The sequence below is a fragment of the Amphiprion ocellaris genome, chromosome 6, assembly GCF_022539595.1.
Source record: "Amphiprion ocellaris isolate individual 3 ecotype Okinawa chromosome 6, ASM2253959v1, whole genome shotgun sequence".
NCBI classification, from domain to species: domain Eukaryota; kingdom Metazoa; phylum Chordata; class Actinopteri; family Pomacentridae; genus Amphiprion; species Amphiprion ocellaris.
The window spans coordinates 15,775,081-15,794,151 of record NC_072771.1 but is presented as its reverse complement, the minus strand read 5'-3'; the positions used below and the strand labels follow the sequence as shown (position 1 = coordinate 15,794,151).

The window sequence follows — 19,071 nt, the reverse complement described above, 5'->3', positions numbered from 1 at the left end:
AAATTAGAAATGATTCATAACAAAATTCTGAAGAATAAATCTTTTATGTAAAAAAATCCCAAAATACTAATGTCACTGCACACACACGCATAGCTTCTAGTGATGAGTGCATCATAAATTGAAAGATTTTAAAAGAGAATACAATAATTGTATTTTTGGATTTCTGGCACAAAGGGAAGGAGTAACAGATTTTGAACAGCAGGTCCCAAAATGTGTAATAAATACACACTGTTTAATACCACTACTACTGTTTCAACCCATCCCTGTATGCATCAGCATACCACCATTTGGTAGTATCACCTTTTGTACTGGTGCAACTGCTTCTCCGGAAAACAATTTTGTTTTGGCTTATGGCTTGGTTCACACTTCACTGGACATATGCCTTATTGGTTAAATGTGCAAATAACAGCCAAGGTGATATCAAATATCGTACGGAGAAACAGTCAGACCATTAGAATACTTACATAAACGTCAAACACCAACAAACTGTTAATGGGACATTTATTTAAAAAAAAAAATAATGGGAGAATCAAGGCATGGAAGGAAAATTCAATGTCATTTACAGTTTAACTCAAAGATACTGTTAAACAGCAACAGTTATACACAACCATTTACACAACCTGTACAAATATTTTTTTTTCCGCAAATTTGCAATTTAAATTCAAAATAACTTAAATAGGTTTTTCTATGTAAAAGTGCAAATCCGTATGCGTGGGATGTCTGTGAGTAAGACCATGGCGACAGAAAGGGTGCTTTGATGAGTTCACTGGCTGTAAGGCATCACGAGCACATTTCAACATATACCAAACTTTACTGTATGAAGCACAGTCACGTACAGTATAATGCTTTTAATGTACAGCACCTTCATCTATTTATGATGCCCTACGACGCACTGCCGAGCACACATCCTCTCTCATACAAATCAAGATTGTGACGTCAATAAAATAGTCTTAAATTTTGCGATTTGACAGAGAGCCCTTTCTCACTCAGCCCTGAATAAAGCCACTAAAAACATTTCAGCTCAGTGTTTGTAGTGTTCTCGGATTGAAAGTTGGGGAAGTCGGCATTACAGCATAGCAACGACACACTGTTACCTGACTGGTAGTGTTATAGGTTAGCATTAAAATCACAGTTACTGCAGGCCATTCTATACAGGATGAGCCCAGATACAGTGGGGTGGTAGAAGTAGTCCACAGGTTTCAGGCTCGGACAGCGAGACAGTGTTTGTGTGCGTGTAGACGTGAGGGGAGAGGGGGGGTCCTGGTGATTCTCCAAAGTCACAAGGCATGTGGCGACACAGAGTGGCAAACTGTTAATGCTGTTGATACTTCACAGTCTCTACAAGCATCCTCCTGATTGGTGAAGAGGGGGAGGGAGGGGAAGAGACACTGAACTAACCCACGCACACTAATGGGCCTTACATGCTTTTGTATTAACATGCAGCCGATGCAAAAAATTTAAAAAAAGAAAGAAACCAAGTGTGTCATCACCGTGAGTAGGAGAGTATAATACAGCACATCTGCTCATGAAGCACTGGTCACCATGGGTTCTACTGGACAGAAGACTGGAAATGTGTTTGGTAAATAAAAAGGTGTTTATGCATTTGCACTACAAAGGAGAAAATAACGTGCATCGAGTCCTTTCTGTGTGAGTGTGTGTAACGTAAAGTAACTACGACTTCTGCTCAGCTCCTGCAGCAGACTGGGCTGCGCTCTCTGGTTTAAGGATCTGGTAGGTGATGAGGTACTCCGGGAAGGCCTGAGGGAAAGCAGAGCAAGAGGATGATGGGACATGTATCTCTTGCTGATGTTATGAGCTAAACAGGACTTAAGGAATTAAACTGATGTTTCTATTTACCTGCTCTCCTCTGTAGATGACGTACTCGGCGTAGGCTAGGCCGTTAACGCTGGGCCGGCCGATTACTGAATGATGTCCTGGGGGGGCGTGGGCCATCTTCATGGCACTGAACTGTAGGAAGGATTTCCCCAAAGTCACTCGGCAGAACAGCATTTGCCTGGAGAGATAAGAAAGTCAGACACAAGTGTCCCCACATCATCACCTATAAAACATTTACTCAGCAAAAGGGAGTTTTACATCAAAAACATCTTTGTTGCATTTAGTTTTAAACTGCTGCTAACTAGACAGTAAGGGTCATGTCACATCCAGGGCTTAAAGCAAGGACAAATTCTGTCTGAAATGTATTCGGGTGTTAGGAGCCAGAGTGGAGCAGAGATTACGAAATAAAAAAATTTGTTAATAAGGAAATTATTATGACAACTGGCACAACTACATAGTTGCATTTGACTTTAAGTGGTAGTGATGACAAAGTGTTTTGTTGGTGGGTGTCATACCTACCAACAAAACTTCAACAGAAGACATTAGAGATACTTTGGTGGTATAACATGGTAAAAAAAAATAGCCTTATCAGCTGTAGGCTACAAGCCAGGTGGAGGTGGCTATTGTGCACATCATTTCACAAAGACAAACAAAGAAAGTAAGTGGAAAATCCAAACAGCAGAAAACTGCATTTTCTTGCTGCCCCCTTCCTGAGTTGGAAACTGACTGGTAGTCTAATAGGGTAACTGTATCCAACTGTCAAAGCTATAAAGAATATCCAATAGCCTACACACACCTTTTAGACTTTTCAACACTTGTGCCTTGTCGAAATAGCCAAAAGACTGACAAGGCTAAATGAAAACAAAATCAATAGCCTATTCACTGCAGTGTTTTTATAGTAGCATATGTATTATTGAACTGAGATTTGCTGAGCAATTAAAAGTTATTATTAATGAAGTGTATATATTTTATCAGTACAAAACAAATATGGGTTCTCATGGCTGCAATCATATGTACACTACCATTCAGAAGTTTGGGGTCACACAGGCAATTTCATGTTTACCATGAAAACTCACACTTTTATTCATGTGCTAACATAATTGCACAAGGGTTTTCTAATAATCAATTAGCCTTTCAACACCATTAGCTAACACAATGTAGCATTAGAACACAGGAGTGATGGTTGCTGGAAATGTTCCTCTGTACCCCGATGTAGATATTCCATTAAAATATCAGCCGTTTCCAGCTAGAATAGTCATTTACCACATTAACAATGTCTGGACTGTATTTATGATTAATTTAATGTTATCTTAATTGAAAAAAATGATTTTCTTTCAAAAATAAGGACATTTCTAAGTGACCCCAACTTTTGAACTTTAGTGTTTACAGACATACTCTTAAAATGCCACAATTGAACAAAAAATAGGTCTAGAAAAACATATAACCGTCTCTTCAAATGTGACACAGCCTCAGTCATGCACCGGAATACCAGCACAGTGCTGGAGAACTTTAAACCACGCCAGTCGAAGTTACCTGTGACACAGGTAGCAGGATCGATCTTTGTGCGTCGGACAGCCTGTGCCTCCACCGATGCCGTAGACGTACTGATTGCTCTTTGAGGAGTTCTCCGCAAAGTAGATCCCTGCTCCAAACATCCCTCCTATGTAGGCGTGGCGCTCATCAAAGCCTTTGTGGATAATGGCGTTGATGAAAGGGGAACCTGAAGGAAAACGTGACATCAGTGGCAGAATGATGCTATACAGTAACCAATATGCAAAGCTTTATACGCTCACAAATGGATTGCAGACAGCTTAAAAAAAAGTTAAAGCTGAATTTGATTAAAAACAAACAGATGTCGTGACAGGGATGTGCTTACCGTGAAACAACATCCTCTCATTGTGATGGTTGTGGTTCTCATCTGCGATCTCCTTCTGCCGGTGGGTGTAACGTTCCCTCAGCTTCTTATTAACCACCTTCTGAATCTATGGGCCACAATATGACACATATCAAACAGCATGTTGGGAGTTGTGTGCGTCACACCAATAATTAACTGCTGACTCACGTGCATCAGCTCTCATTACAGGAATAATGGCTCAGTTGTCCAGACATGGATTAAACCTCGGCCTACACTGAAAACTTTTTCCAATGGAGAGCCTTATTGAATTTTTCCAGGCTTAATCAATGTCTGGGAAACTTGCTGAATGACTTTTCATTACCTGTTTGCTGAGCAAAGAAAAAGTTCAAAGGTATTCAGTGTTTTGTTACAAAAACAGACAAGCGCAGATCAATTCTTGGTTCAGACCTTGATGATGTTGTATCTGCTGAAGACACCACCAGCATTGCCTCCGTCTCTGTGTTCTCTGATGGTGCTCTGCATCTGAGGGACACACAACAACATGACTTCATTAATCAGCAAACTCATTTTCATTTACATGAGTCATCAGTCAGCGGTCTACTTTTCAAAAGCAACATAATTAGCAATGGTGCAGTAATTTAAAAAGCCTTAAAGGACAATTTATAACCTTAATTCTGTGCAAACCATTGCAGACAATCCGATTTAAATTTACGGAAATATGCTGAACTTTTATAGAAAATCAATACCTGTTTAAATACAAAAAAGAAAGCCGAATACAATAACAACAGCAGTTAAACCACACCCTGAACAGTTATCAGATAAGCACATATGTAAACTCTGATCACCTCCTCCTCCACAGATTGGTACTCCTTGTCGTCTGGGGCGAGGTCTATTAGGATGGTGCCCTGGTTGGCACAGTGGAATGTCAGGTATGGGTTGGCACCTGAAAAGTGAACATCAGTCAAACATAAGCCTCTACATAACATAAGCCCCTTGATAATATCTGAAAGTGTTTGATTTTTGCAACGCAGTGTTAGTTATACAAAAACACAAAAAACTAACAAACACAAAAAACCCAGATGCCTCCTCACCTTGCTGGCCGCCCAGCAGCCTCTCAACACCCTTGATGAGCTTGTGTCGGTGGCCGTACGCATTAATACCAATCTCCTTCAGCTCCTCGTGGCCCATGTCAGCGAGCACATCCAGGGTGATCTGGAAAAGATAAACACCAGAACAGATTGAGAAATATATACCAAGCAGTAAAAATATGTTCAATCTTGAGCTGTGGCTCTGTTTGAACAAATAACCAGTGAGCTACATAAACGTATTCCAAAATACTTCATTCTTCCAAAGAGGTAGAAAAGACAGACTCTGTTACTGACCTGCTCCCTCTCAAAGATGTCCCTTAGGTGCTCCAGGCCCAGGCTCTTCAGGAACTGACTTATATTCATGTCCAGCATTGCCACTATGAAACAAACACCATGTTAGACTGAATATAAAAATTACTCTTCTACCGGAAACAAATAAAAAAGCTCCTCTCTCTTTTCCATGTCCCTTTTTTTCTATGATGACCACTAAAAACTGACCAGTGTTAAATACGACGAGTGAAACAAACTTACTTTCTCCTTCCTTGCGGTCAGTGCCTGTGGCTCCGTCTGCCACTCCGGAGGTCCCAGCACCAGCAGCAGCCGCCAGCTCTGTGAGGGGCCCGGCCAGGTTGTCTATGCTGCTGGCAGCTGACAGACAAGACGGCGTGGAGGCAGGAGAGATGACGGAGGCGCTGACCACTGTGGCCTGAGGCTTGAAGCAGCTGGGCAGGGCATCTGGTGGCATAGCGTCCATCAGCAGGGCTCGGATATCATCAGCCTGCAGGGACAGCAAAAAAACAGTTGAAATGAGCGTGGTCTAATTTAATTAGATTTATTACCTAAAAATTCACTCTTCTATCATTCTAATAGAGTGATGAGCTTCAAGTCCTCAGTGACCAGGAGCGTTAAACAGGTAGTGGTGTGACTCTCATTGCAACTAGAAAACTACTAGGAGAAAAGACAGACATTTATCTCTCTGACAGAAGTCCTTACCGTGGCCAGGTCCAGAGCCGTCTGGCCCTCTTGGTTCTTCATGGTGGGGTCGGCTCCATGAGCCAGCAGCAGCGCACAGAGCTGCGTACGACCCTTCTGAGCTGCTTCATGGAGAGGGGTGAAAGCCCATTTGTCTGTAGCGTTCACACACGTATTGTACTTGATCAGTAGAGCTGCAATGTCCACGTGCTGTGAGGAGGAGAGGAGATAGAAGGCAAGTCAAACACTGAATTTTAAGTTAAAGAACCAACTAACAGTTGTTATGCAGCTACTTCTCACTGCAGGAACTTGTGGACTGTTTTTGGGTGGACCAAATGTTTAAACATGTACTGAACACAAAAACCAAGTCCTGTGCAACCTCTTTCAGGAGAGAAAAAAGTACCATCTCTATGATTGGTATTTCGCAGCAGCCCTGATTAAACTACTGTGCTGCACCGTCTAGCATCGGACTGGTTAAATTCGGAAAGTACAAGTACCCTTTTCTATCCACTCAGTGTCTTCCTTGAGTAATGTCTTTGCCTCTGTAACTTCGCCATCAACAATATAAAAGTCACCTATAGACTAACATAACAAAGCATCATGTGTTTTATTTCCTATGTGCTCACAGAACTGGAGGTACATGTAGTAACTCCTACTTTTTAGTGCATTTTCTAGTTACCGTCACTGTCAAAGCTGTCAGATCCTACAATGCAACAGAAACATTGAGTGTTGCTGTAAATGTTCACACCACCACACCAAATCTATTGGCAATATTTACAGGCACTGAGGGTAAAACCACCAACACAATACACATGTTTTAATTTAAAAATGTACAATTTTTCCTGTAGCTTCAAGCTTTCTAAATGTGCAAATTAAACCCCACAGAGTCTGTACGTGATGCGTAACGTGTTTATGTTGCTGAGACTGACCCCGTAAGATGCAGCATTATGAAGAGGGATAAGGCCTCCTTTGTCCTGGGCGTTGACATCAGCCCCATGCTCCAGCAGATACTCTGCCACCTCAAGGTTGTTGTAGCCGGCTGTGGAGAAAGAGCAGAAATCAGAATAAGAAAATGTACAGCCTGTAAAATTCTGCATAAGAACAGTACTTAGAAACACATTTTGAAATGTGTAATAATTTAATGAGCTTAAGATCGCTTTTGCAAGACAGACCAATAAAAAGCAGACAGAAAGAGGAAATACATACAACAAACCACTAGATAAACAAAAACACAGACAATATCAGACATAATCCTCCAAGACTTTTCACTTTTCACTATTTAAAGAGCGGCGTGGGAAGAAAAGACGTACAACTTTTGTGTGAACTCCAAATCACAAAAAGACAAAACCAGAAACACGTCAAAGCAGCTAGTACCTGCGAGGTGGAGTGGTGTGGAGTTGCGTCCTTGTGTATCCCTACAGTTGATGTTTTCTGGGGAGCACAGTTTCTGGACTCGAGCCAGGCAGCCCTTCTTGGCAGCGTCTAGCAGGGCGGCATCACCCCTCAGCAGGTCCTGGATGTCTGTGTCTCCGTCCTTCACCATGTCCAATGGCATGTTGCCATCACGGTTCTTCTTGGATGGGTCGGCTCCATGCTGAACACAAGAGTTTAAGTTATTTACTTCATTTTCTAAAAATAAAACACTGTAAGGCTTCATAGGTCAGAGTGGTCTAACTAACTAACTAACACAGGACATTAATATATGTAGAACAGTGACAGGAGACAATCATGGATCCTCACTTTGAGCAGCAGTTTGCAGATCTCATATTTTCCTTTGGCTGCAGCCTCATGAAGTGGGGTGAACTTCCAAAGGTCGGCCACATTGACTGAAGCTCCGTGTCTGACCAGCAGCTCAGCCACCTCATAGTGACCGTAGGAGCATGCGTTGTGGAGGGGAACCAGACCGCTGGAGGAGGGAAAACACAAGTAAAACATTTTCACACAAGAAGATGTGTTGTACACCTTACAAAAAATGCTTAATTATACAAAATAATGAAATATAGTTATATATAAATAATTATATGTATATTAATAAAATTACATACATGGGCTGTAGATAATGAAAAATATTAATAGCTTTAACAATCAAATCATTTAAATTATCCATTAGATTTTTTAAAAAAGAGACAGCGGTGAAAGAACTCACCCCTTGTCTTTGGCATGAACATCAGCTCCGTGGTGTAGCAGGTATTCAACGACAGCCACTCGGTTGTAACCAGCCGCAAAGTGGAGAGGAGTGGAGTGGCGGCCTTCCAAGTCCCTGCAGTTTACATTCTGGGGGGTGCAAAGTTGCTGCCATTCACAGAAACAATATAATAGTTAGCAATCCCCTGACTGGTATGACAACAGATTTACAGGACAATTAAAATTGGGTTTTTACAGTAATTTAAGTGCAAATACTTTAAGCCCTAAACGTGTACACAATGATTTGAGTACAATAAATGCATTTCTGTGAATGCTGTTTGCATTTTCATACAGAAGATTCAATACACTTACTTGTACCGTGTCCAGATCTCCTGCTTTGGCTGCTTCCAGAAATCTATAGTCCACATCAGAATTGCGTGTGGGAACATTTTCTGGAATTAAAAAAAATCAATACAAAACACTGTCAAACAAGATCCATATACATCATGTAAAACCACACAATCACTGTTTAAATTTTTAAAGAAAATCTGTGGACAGGAAAACATAATGTTCATTGTCCTTCTAACACTATTAAAATCACACCTCAATGCAGACAATCTGAAAGATTTAGAAGTGCGGAAATTACCATTAAGAATCTGCTGTACGGCCTCGTTACCCATCTGAGCAGCGGTGAAACCCTGTAGGGACACGATGGAGGGGTCGGCTCCGTAGCTCAGCAGCAGCTTGCAGGTCTGGATGTGACCGGCCAACGCCGCTCTGTGAAGAGCTGTTTGACCTAGTGTGTCCACGGCATTCACCTGGAGTCAGAGGAAGTAAAGGTAAGTTTCAGCAATATAGACCGTAAACTGTCTCAGATCACATATTCTAATGCCATTTTACAGAAACAAACCTTTGCTCCGTGTTTCTGCAGCACCTCCAGGATGTCATTGTGAGCTCTCTCAGCAGCGACATGCAATGGAGTCATAAAGCTAAAATACACAAGAGACAGTAAGTTAACACTGTTTACGTTACACATCAAGTATTTGTGTTTTTATGCCACTACCTCATTTCTTTAACTACTTAACATGCTTCAACATACAATTCATTTCCTGTCAATTTTTTAGGACTTCAGTTTGTCTCAAAACTTACACAGAGAAGACTGTATATGTGACATTTTTTAAAAACAATTTGATATGCTGTTTGTCAGATGATAGATTTTCATACTTAATATCCCACCTTGGTTTTGGTTGTGTTACTCATTGGTTTTGTAGATAGTGTTCTGATAGTACCATCATTTCTTTTGAGATTAATCTGCTACAAAGCGGACTGTAAGGTTCTTATCCTCTAAACAATGTTACAGTGTATACTATACATAAAATCTAAAAACTATTGTGGACTTACTCTTTGTTCTTCTCATTGATGTTGGCACCTTTACGCAGCAACAACTCAGTCACCTGCTTCCTCTTAGGATGTGGGGAAGCCACAGCACAGTGCTGAAATCCAAATCAACATTAGATTAGATACTCAGTAAATGGTCTGCCAACAAGGACACATAAAATAACTGTTTGCTAAATACTTATAGCCAATCACAAACCTGCGTGTATTTTATCATTAACCATACAAAGCATTGCTGACAGTGTTACTTAATTAGCTAGGTGATTTTTTTAAGTGGAATTTGTGCAGTGAAAATAGAAGAGACTGTACTTTCTATCCTGCTCTCAAATGTGATTTTTAGTCTCAAACTAATCAAAAGACTGACCAGAGCTGTCTCGTTGGTCTGAGGGTGTTTGAAGCTGATGATCTCTAGAGCCAGTGTCTTCTTCACTTTGGCCATGTCGGCCTCCCGGGCGGCCTGCAGCAACGAGTGACCTTTGAACTCATCTGCATGAAAAAGAACAGAAAATGATGTATCTGATTTTTAAAAAACAGACATAGGGTGCCTTATTTGAGTGTACTGATGCATTTACATAAAAAAGAGCTAAACTGAGGTGGCTGAGAAAACTGGTAAAACCTCTAATTGTATACTGCGTCTGTGAGATTGAAAGTTTACAAAGTATTTTTCCAGTCATCACTGTGTATCCAAGTGTATGTTGTGGCTGAGCGGAAACTCACAGGTGAGTCTTTCTTTAAGTTCCGGAGTCGGGGCCATGTCCACAGCGCTCTTACTGTGACAGTTCAGCAGGGTGGGATCGGCCCCGTGGCTCAGCAGCAAGGAGCAGACCTCCACTCGGTTCTTGGACGCCGCCTCGTGAAGGGGAGTAAACTGCCACAAGTCCATGGCGTTCACACAGGCTCCATGCTGCAGAGAGAACAGCACACGAGAGCGCAGAGTAACTTCTATTACAGCCCACATCATAGCGTCTGACATTACAAGAACATACATGAAAATGTAATTAGTATTGTTATTAGTTGTCCACTACAATGGGGTATTTCTTTTTACCAATTTGCCTACTCATTGGTAAAATCTTATCATCTAATGGTGAAATGTAAAAGTTTGCTACAATTTTTAGAAGTGTATTGACACATTTGTTACAGACCATAAGCCTTCTACATTTGCATGAACATTATTTAATCATTCCAATTGATGGATTAACTCAAAAATTATCACATCAAGTAAGTAACTGGAAGTTTTTGTGAGTCTTACTTTGAGCAGAAGTTCAGTGACCTCAAAGTGACCGTACGAGCAGGCGTTGTGAAGAGGAACCAGCCCACTGCAGGACAAGATATCAGTGTTAGAAATTACAAGGGAAAAATGATTTTGAAAAGATTATGCTGCTTTTCTGAAAAGTGCCTCACCCTTTGTCCTTGGCGTGAACATCAGCTCCGTGCTGTAGAAGAAGCTGAACGATGCGGACCCGGTTGTAGCCGGCAGCCAGGTGAAGGGGCGTCGACTGAAAGAGATGACCGTTTGTTAGCGCACACAGATGACCGGCGAGTTTAGCGTGTACTGCCTTCGATGGCCACAGGAGCAAGCGGCTGATTAGGGCCAGAAGCAATGTGCTATGGCAGGCTATGCTTGGTGAGTTGCAGATGAATGGTGGCTATGATGATGCAAGGTCAATGGAGTTTGTGGGCAAATCCAGCGACAAAATTCAGTTGCCGTCTATATTGAGTCTGACCTGAGTGAGTGACAATAAGCAGCTTCAACATCGTTACTCAAATCCATCGACTTTCAGTGGATATGGCCAGTGAAATAAAATATTGCTGTAGGTGTTGAGGATTTAAAGAAGCTTTATGCAGTAAGCTGGCAAGAAGGAATCTGCTTGGGCTGTTAGAGAATTAAATTCAAAATGGCTGGGTGTGAATTATGGTTGGGATACAATACCCTCCTTAATTTATGTCTAGTTCCAGTTATTAAAGCTGTTGACCTACAAGTCTATTGCTTTTTAAAAAAAAAAAATTTTATAAGGACTGCAAGACATTTAGGTAGTCATCAAGCTAAATAATGAATATAATTAAGCAAATCTTCATTGCTGATTTGATTATTTTTTACTACTAAATTTTATGAAAATACACACTACCGTTCAATAGTTTGGGGTCACCCAGACAATTTCAGATTTTTCTTTGAAAACAAAATCACACTTTTATTCATGTGCTAACATAACTGCACAAGGGTTTTCTAATCTTCAATTAGCCTTTCAACACCATTAGCTAACACAATGTAGCATTAGAACACAGGAGTGATGGTTGCTGGAAATGTTCCTCTGTACCCCTATTTAGATATTTCATTAAAAATCAGCCGATTCCAGCTAGAATAGTCATTTACCACATTAACAATGTCTAGACTGTATTTCTGATTAATTTAATGTTAGCTCATTGAAAAAAAATGCTTTTCTTTCAAAAATAAGGACATTTCTAAGTGACACGAAATTTTGAATGGTAGTGTATTAGTTAATCAGAATTGAGTTTTCATAAGTGGATTCAATACTGGATTGTTGTTTGATAAAATGCTATTGAATCCCAACCGTAACACGATGCAGTGACACTCCAATAAGCAGGTTGAGTGTTTGAGAAAGCGTCTCTGCAAAGTAAAAAAATCAAATCAAACGGCTTCATTTCAGCCAAGGAAAATGAACATTAGTATTAAGCAAAGCTGCAAATCTGACCTCAGTAGCATTTGTTCTCTATAAAAAAAAGTCGAGCTCAGGTCAAGCTTATAATCAAAAGAAGAGACGTCATTCATTTCGATTTCCATGCAGTGATATTAATATAAAACCCAGAAGGTCAAGCGTGAGGTATCAAGCCACAGTGGTAAAATCAGGCCGATGACAGAGCTGAATCGTGGAGGCATCATTCAGTGTGGGATGGCAATGAGCAATCAGAAGCAATCAAACGGTATTACCATGGAGGGTAGCATAGCACTACAGTGACAGGTGAGATGTGGTTCATTCATTAATGCATACCAACTGAACCAACAGGGAAGTAGACACATATTTCACAGACACAAATTCAAGATTGGCTTGACAAAATGCAGAGGGGCAGGCCTTGAGGCATGCATGAGTGTTCATCATCAAAACACATGAAGGCATTAACAAATTAAAAGCCAAATCAGATACTGATGTATGAGCAAGTGATTGAAAGTTGGAGAAGTGTGGGTGAGTGTGCAGAGGAGAGAGAGGACAGACGCCGAAGAAAGCAGGCAGTGGACATTTTGAGCTCCTCTCCAAATCCAAAAAAGATAAGTCGTCACCATGACACCAAACCAACTCACTCTTTCGCTCACTTACATGCCGTTCACTCACAAACACACACACATACAACAGAGGAGCATCAGGGTAGGATACATGAGTGACCCGTACACCCAGGTCCATGATGTGCAATTAACGAGTGACAGCCAGCGTATTGGTCAAATAAAAACAATGGATTAAAAAGGAATAAAAACAAAAAGAAGATCACAACAGTGCATCAATCAAGTGGCCGTTATCAAGGTCAACTTACCAGCATTTTTTGGGATGTTGACTGATCGACAAATGTTGCCAGAGTCACACGGAAAACAAAACGAAACAAAAATTACAAAATGACAGTATCTTTTCACAGCAATTTCTCTCTCCCTTAAAGTCAATGAAACACAAACCCTTTGTTAGAAATAAACTATTTGAGTCGCAAAACAAGCTTGAGGTAAATATGAGACAAGGCCAGAGAGGATCAATAGCAGGAGGGGGAGTGTGATTTCTCCACCTCTGTTTTCTTTGAAGCTTTGTGGAAAAGCAAGGACTGGTTAATGTGTGCTGGTTAAACCCCACGCTACACTGGCTTACTGGTTTGGATCATGCAAACTCTAAATATACTGTAAAGGAGTAATACTTTAGCTGCTGTTGAAGAAACAGGGTTAGAAATAAATGAAATAAACCAATGCTGATATACTGTTAATGACAATGGACTTCTATAGTGGAAGCTTATATGCAGTAACTTACAAAATTAAGACAGTATGTTTAGGATAAGAATGGAAATCAATTCAAACAAATGCATGCTGGGAAAGACACAAAAATGAAAAAAGAAGCCTACATACAAAAACAATGACAGCAGAAAAAAAGCAGACACCCCAGTTCATTATGTGACAAATGGTTCTTCACCTAAAATTTGCAAAGCTCAATGCTAAGTAAAACCAAAAACAGGAGTGCCAGTTGCACTCTATGAAAGCGTGTCTTTGTACCATTATCCTTCAACACCACTCAACCACAAAGAAGAAAAAAGAAAATAAAGGCTAGAAATGACTTATGTTGTTCTGAAAATTAAAAACTTTTTAAGCAAGTTCAAGAGACGCTAGAAAGTACACAGAGAAATAACCTGTGCAGAATACATAAGCTGAAGTTGTGTCAAGATGTCAAAAATACAAACATATTTGCTGTAGCAACTGGCATGAAAAGGTGATTGGGGAGAGAGATAATATTGCCATCGAGGTGCTAGAGCCAAATATACTGAGAAATGACTAAGAGAACACTGACCTGTAAATCAAAGGAGTAGTGTCTACTTTATTTTTAACAAAATAATCAACTAACCTAACCGAATGGATGAAAATAGTGTTTTATTTTTTCTGGTTGACAAAAAACAAGGAAACATTTTAGAGTTGAACCTACCCAAACCATGGCAGAAAAATTATGCTGAGTTGAGATGATTCGACAGAAGCACATGGATTTCAAAGATGCGTCACGCATGCGTAATTACAGAGAAGAAAAACACCTACAACATGTATGATTCACAGTGGTTTGCCCAAAGTAATACCCTCCCACACCCTTTATACCCACACCGCACAGGCTAATCCAGCCGCAAACACACTGTAGGGTGTATCCTTGACTCACACACTGCCTGACTCAGAAACCTTTTTCCTATTTTTGTCAAGAACTATTAAAATACTACAGCATAATACGGCATACTAATTTTGCAACACTGCAAATACATTGTGTAACATGTGATGGATATTTGTCTGGTGTAGTTTAGTATGATATTGGTGCTTCATTACCTTGCGGCCATCGCTGGCATGACAGTTGACATTTAATGGAGTCAGCAGCGCCATCAGTTTTTCTTCATTTCCACTCCTGTAATTATACAGTTGAAAAGACTGATGTCATTAAATCACAACTTTATAAGATTTTTAATAGAAAAGTTTAATTCCATAATCTGAACACTATTTCCTACACAGATGGCACTCTGTAGATGTCAATGATAGTCAGCTTTAAAGAGTCAAATGTCACACGTATTATGCAGGTGTTTATAACTGTTACATGTACACTACCATTCAAAAGTTGGGGTCACTTAGAAATGTCCTTATTTTCGAAAGAAAAGCAGTTTTTTTCAATGTAGATAACATTAATCAAAAATCCAGTCTAGACATTGTTAATGTGGTAAATGACTATTCCAGCTGGAAATGGCTGATTTTTAATGGAATATCTCCATAGGGGTACAGAGGAACATTTCGAGCAACCATCAGTGCTGTGTTCTAATGCTACATTGTGTTACTAATGGTGTTGAAAGGTTAATTGATGATTAGAAAACTTTTGTGCAATTATGTTAGCACATGAATAAAAGTGTGAGTTTTCGTGGAAAACATGAAATTGCCTTGGTGACCCCAAACGTTTGAACGGTAGTGTATGTACAAAAGTTTACTACACACCAGTAGCGTTTCAAGTTATAAGTTGAACAATCTGTCTCCTGCTGTACCAACCACTTGATGTTGTTGCCAGATACACTCACCTTGCTGCTTCTAGAAGTTCATCCTTCTTGTATTCACCTGGATGAAAAAAAAAAACTCAGATTAGAGCTAGGCATGACAAACGCTTTCAATAAACATTAGCATATTGTGTAATTCTGTGGTATGGAAGCAGTTACTGCCTATGTTTGTTTGGAAAATGGATGCCTATCATGATTTGTGGCAAAGAGCAAAGTTTGCTAGTTTTTACACTTAGTTTAGATGGAAAAGTTGAGGTGTAGATAAGGGGAGGATGCATTAAAGACTGCAGACACAGCAACTTGCTGCAGTTCTGTTTCTGCTAGATCCAAAAAAGTACAGAATGCAAGGGGCAAGGAGTCAGTTAATCTGATGGTCGTGTTTAGTCTGCAGTGCTATTGGAGAATATCTTTAATTATGGTACTCTGATGTCAGGACATTTTCATGTGTACGATTGTCTTGTGTGAATGCATACACTATGACCACTATATTCAACTGGTTCCATTACATGACAATTGTCTTCAAACTAAAGCATTATTGCGTCCTGTACTCATTTGTCACTGCCTCTAAAAGTGCAAATAAAAGTATAAAGTAAGTAACAGCGAGGGACTGACCTGTCAGCACAGCCTTGGCTGAAGGATCAGCTAGATCCAGAGCAGATTTGCCATCAGTATTGCGGATGTTCGGATCTGCTCCATGTTGGAGTAATACTGCATAAGAGAAGTGGAGAGGAAAGAAAAGGAAAAATCCATTTTATTCTCAAATCATTTGTGAACCTCTATTGCATTACCCAGCGCACTGAGAATATTTAGATAGTTTGGTTCGTTTTACAGCAAAGACATTGGTAGAAAACACAAACCTGACAACAGCTGAAAAACAAACCTTGTGGCTACTTGTAAAAACTAAATTCAGACCCTGTCTCCACCCCTCTCATACTTTCAAAACCTCTGTCCAAAAGTTAAACTTGTATACCCAATAAAACAGTCTAGAAAAACATTCATCATAGATTTCCAGAATTGTTTCTCCTTGAAAATAACCACCAGAGATCCTTACCAATGCACACGTCTATCTTCCCCTTGATGGCAGCCTCGTGTAGCGGAGTGTAGTTCCAGTTATCTCTAGCGTTGGGGTCTGCACCTTGACACAAGAGGAGGCTGACAACTTCTGCGTGTCCGAAAGAGCAGGCATTATGCAGGGGGATAAGACCTCCATCATCCCTGGCGTGAACATTGGCCCCCGTCTGCAGGAGGTGCTCCACCACATCTTTTCTACCAAAACCTGAAACACGGAAAAAGGTACTTGAATTTAGCATTTCATCAGTACTAACTTAAGAGTGTTGCACATGCACAGTCCTATGATATATAAACTAAATACTACACACCACCCGTAATATTTTGTTAAATTCTAGCCATTCTGTTACCATAGAGTAACAAGTACTTGTTTTTTCAACACATGGCATCTCTACAACAGAATGGCTGTCACGAAAAAAAACAAAAACTCACTACATTGAAAATGATAACGGGCAGATGGTGAGCAGAGTTACAGACCAGAAATCATAAATCAGTAATTAGTCACATATCTGCGACTCAGAGAGTTAATTATGCTGCTGATGCTGCTTGTGGGATGTTGTTCCACTCATCTTTAGGGGCTTAGTTAAGATGCTGGACATCCAGAGCAGATTGTTCTAGCATGCCGATTGAAATGATTTTTTACACTATAAATGGCGGACGCTCAAGTGACCGGCTACGGCCCCAACTGACCTGTCAGCATCCAGCATGCAAATATCAAGTTTTCGTCTTTCTCTTTTCATCGGTGTCATGTGAATTAAGCTGCATTTTCAGGTTACCTTTCATAGGAGTGTCTGTGTGCTGGTCACACTATGATGATTGTCTTTGAAAGTCACACCTGACAAACATGTTGATTAACTCAAAGATTTCCCCAGTCAAACAGCTGAAATGGTTAAAACGAACCCTTTTCTATCCACAACAATAGAAAAGAGACTTTTAATTTACACTTTTTCAAGTCAGAAAATAATACAATTTAAAGGCTGTGTTTATATTTTATATTTATGTAAATTTAAATTAATAAATTATGAGCTACAGTCCTTATTAATCCACTGCATCAGTTTAGATGTATGCCCTAGGCTTGCTATAATTTACATGACAGCAAGACATAAGCATTCTGGACAGCACAACTTATGCTAAGGCTAGCGGGACACATAAAACGTAAACATGAATAGTATTGCAGCTTTTGCTAACATTTTACGTTGACAAATGATTTATTACGGCAATTAGTCTAGCTTAATTACAATTTGAGTCGCTTTGTGTTTCTAAACTGTATAATCTAAGAGACGGAGAAATGTTGACTGCATGTGATAAACAAACTGGACTGGAGAGTCCCGTTAGCTGGTTAGCAACACCACGCTAATGTACAGACACGATAAACTGCAGGTGCATTTAAAGTTAGAATAAAGGAAAATTACATAGAAGCAGGTTAGTATTAAACATATTGACAAAAACATAGTATTAACTAGCCAGCAGCCTACAGACATCAGCTAACAACATTAACGCTGCTGCTCCGTTAGCTTAGCTCGTCGTTACCCGCAGCGAAATGAAGGGGAGTTGATTTTCGACCAGCCATGTCCTTCGCGTTTACGTTCACCGAATCGACGAGTCTCTTCACTCTGGACACATCTCCGTTACGACAAGCCTCGAACAGCTCCCGGAAAGCCCCGCCGATGCCACTGCTGCCGTCGGTGGGACTCGTGGCTCCGGAGCCGGGGCTTGAGACGCTGCTACCGCCGCCAGAAGTTGTCGTGGTGGAGCTCGCACTGCTCGCTAGGACCGGGGCTGGTAGGTCCGGGGAGGCCACGGCCATCTCAATCCCTCCGCTGCATTCCCTCTCCGTCTCCGGGGGTCCGACGGCCGAGGTCAGCAAAGACATCGGCGGGGAGGCCGGAGGAGCGCCCGAAAGAGAGCTGTTTCTCGGTGGAGACTGTAACGTACTTTGCTGTTGTTGCTGCTGCGAGGAGCGACGAGACACCGCCATTACAGCAGCTCTCAGGCGACAATAAAAACTGCTCCTCCTTTCCGGGGAAAGTGGTCGCGTTTCCTGTCAGCTGCTCGCTCTCAGTGGAGGCAGACTGCGGAGGAACGACCCATCTTTCCTCCGTTTACTTTACAGAACACACCGGGGCCCTGGACACGTTTGTTATTTACACATATGCGCCACCTCTTGCAAATGTTGATTTCCTTTAGTTTATTCTTCTCGGTTCATTTCCTCTTTCATAATCTTACCCCCCTCCTCTATATGTACGACCACCCCAGCAAACAGCAACCTTTAGGGAACCTTAGAGGAATGTTCCCTAAAGGTTCCTGTTTACTGGACAGACTATTCTCCAGGGAACATTACCTTAAAGTGTCCTAAATGTTTCTGTTTGCCAGGATGTGTTTACAACAAACAGTGACTTTCTTGCAGGATTCTGCAAATACTGACTTCCAGGGAATGTTTCCTGAATGTTCCCTGAAGGTTCGTATTTGCTTGGCTGTGTTTACAGCAATATGCAAAACTTTCATGTAAAATTTTACATACTTTCAGGAAACCTTCAGAGAACATCCCTCGAGGTTAACATTTGCTTCGCTGTGTTTACAACAAACTGCAACATCCGTGTAAAATTTTATAAAACAATAATCTTCAGGGAAAGTTGCCTGAATTTTCCCTAAAGGTTCCTGTTTGCTAGGGCGTATCTCAGAAATCCATAGCAGACAAAATCCAAGTTACCATTCAGACAAAAAATAACGCTGATATGCTGGAGGGTGACACTGTGATAATTCTGTTTTTGGACAAAATACTTCCCACGATGACAGGCTAATCTTGTGGGATTTTAGTTATCTGAATTTCATGATAGGTGAAATAAAACATTTTATATTTGTGTCTGGAGATATACATGACTAATAACCCAAAAAATTTACTGACACTGTCAACAATATTGTAGGTTACACAGGTTGGAATTCAGCACAGTTCAAAATTAG

General features: G+C 40.7%; 1 protein-coding gene across 2 annotated transcripts; it reads right to left on the bottom strand.

Moving 5' to 3' along the window:
• Nucleotides 1–484: 484 nt before the first annotated feature.
• LOC111569424 (poly [ADP-ribose] polymerase tankyrase-1) lies at nucleotides 485–18,128 on the bottom strand. 2 transcript variants are annotated; one of them, XM_023271534.3, is made up of 28 exons: nucleotides 17,641–18,128; nucleotides 16,094–16,318; nucleotides 15,655–15,750; nucleotides 15,067–15,103; nucleotides 14,336–14,411; nucleotides 12,814–12,834; nucleotides 10,672–10,766; nucleotides 10,520–10,586; nucleotides 9,988–10,174; nucleotides 9,635–9,756; nucleotides 9,277–9,368; nucleotides 8,786–8,864; nucleotides 8,522–8,693; nucleotides 8,248–8,327; nucleotides 7,898–8,043; nucleotides 7,492–7,657; nucleotides 7,126–7,345; nucleotides 6,681–6,790; nucleotides 5,773–5,961; nucleotides 5,311–5,557; nucleotides 5,074–5,156; nucleotides 4,783–4,903; nucleotides 4,537–4,634; nucleotides 4,139–4,213; nucleotides 3,713–3,818; nucleotides 3,370–3,556; nucleotides 1,858–2,014; nucleotides 485–1,758 (listed from the first exon to the last, which is right to left on the bottom strand). In XM_023271534.3, exons 1-28 carry the CDS (start codon nucleotides 18,086–18,088, stop codon nucleotides 1,672–1,674), a joined length of 3,789 nt encoding a protein of 1,262 aa, XP_023127302.1. In that variant the 5' UTR covers nucleotides 18,089–18,128; the 3' UTR covers nucleotides 485–1,671. The 2 variants fall into 2 exon arrangements, with proteins under 2 accessions (XP_023127302.1, XP_023127303.1); XM_023271535.3 differs by lacking the exon at nucleotides 12,814–12,834.
• Between the last annotated feature and the right edge of the window lie 943 nt (nucleotides 18,129–19,071).

Coding starts and splice junctions, on each gene's coding strand:
- LOC111569424 (XM_023271534.3), bottom strand. CDS start 18,088: ATGGCGGTGTCTCGTCGCTCCTCGCAGCAGCAACAACAGCAAAGTACG. Junction 15,751..16,093: donor GAAGATAGACGTGTGCATTG/GTAAGGATCTCT, acceptor TCTCTTATGCAG/TATTACTCCAACATGGAGCA. Junction 6,791..7,125: donor CACACCACTCCACCTCGCAG/GTACTAGCTGCT, acceptor CTTTCTCCACAG/CCGGCTACAACAACCTTGAG.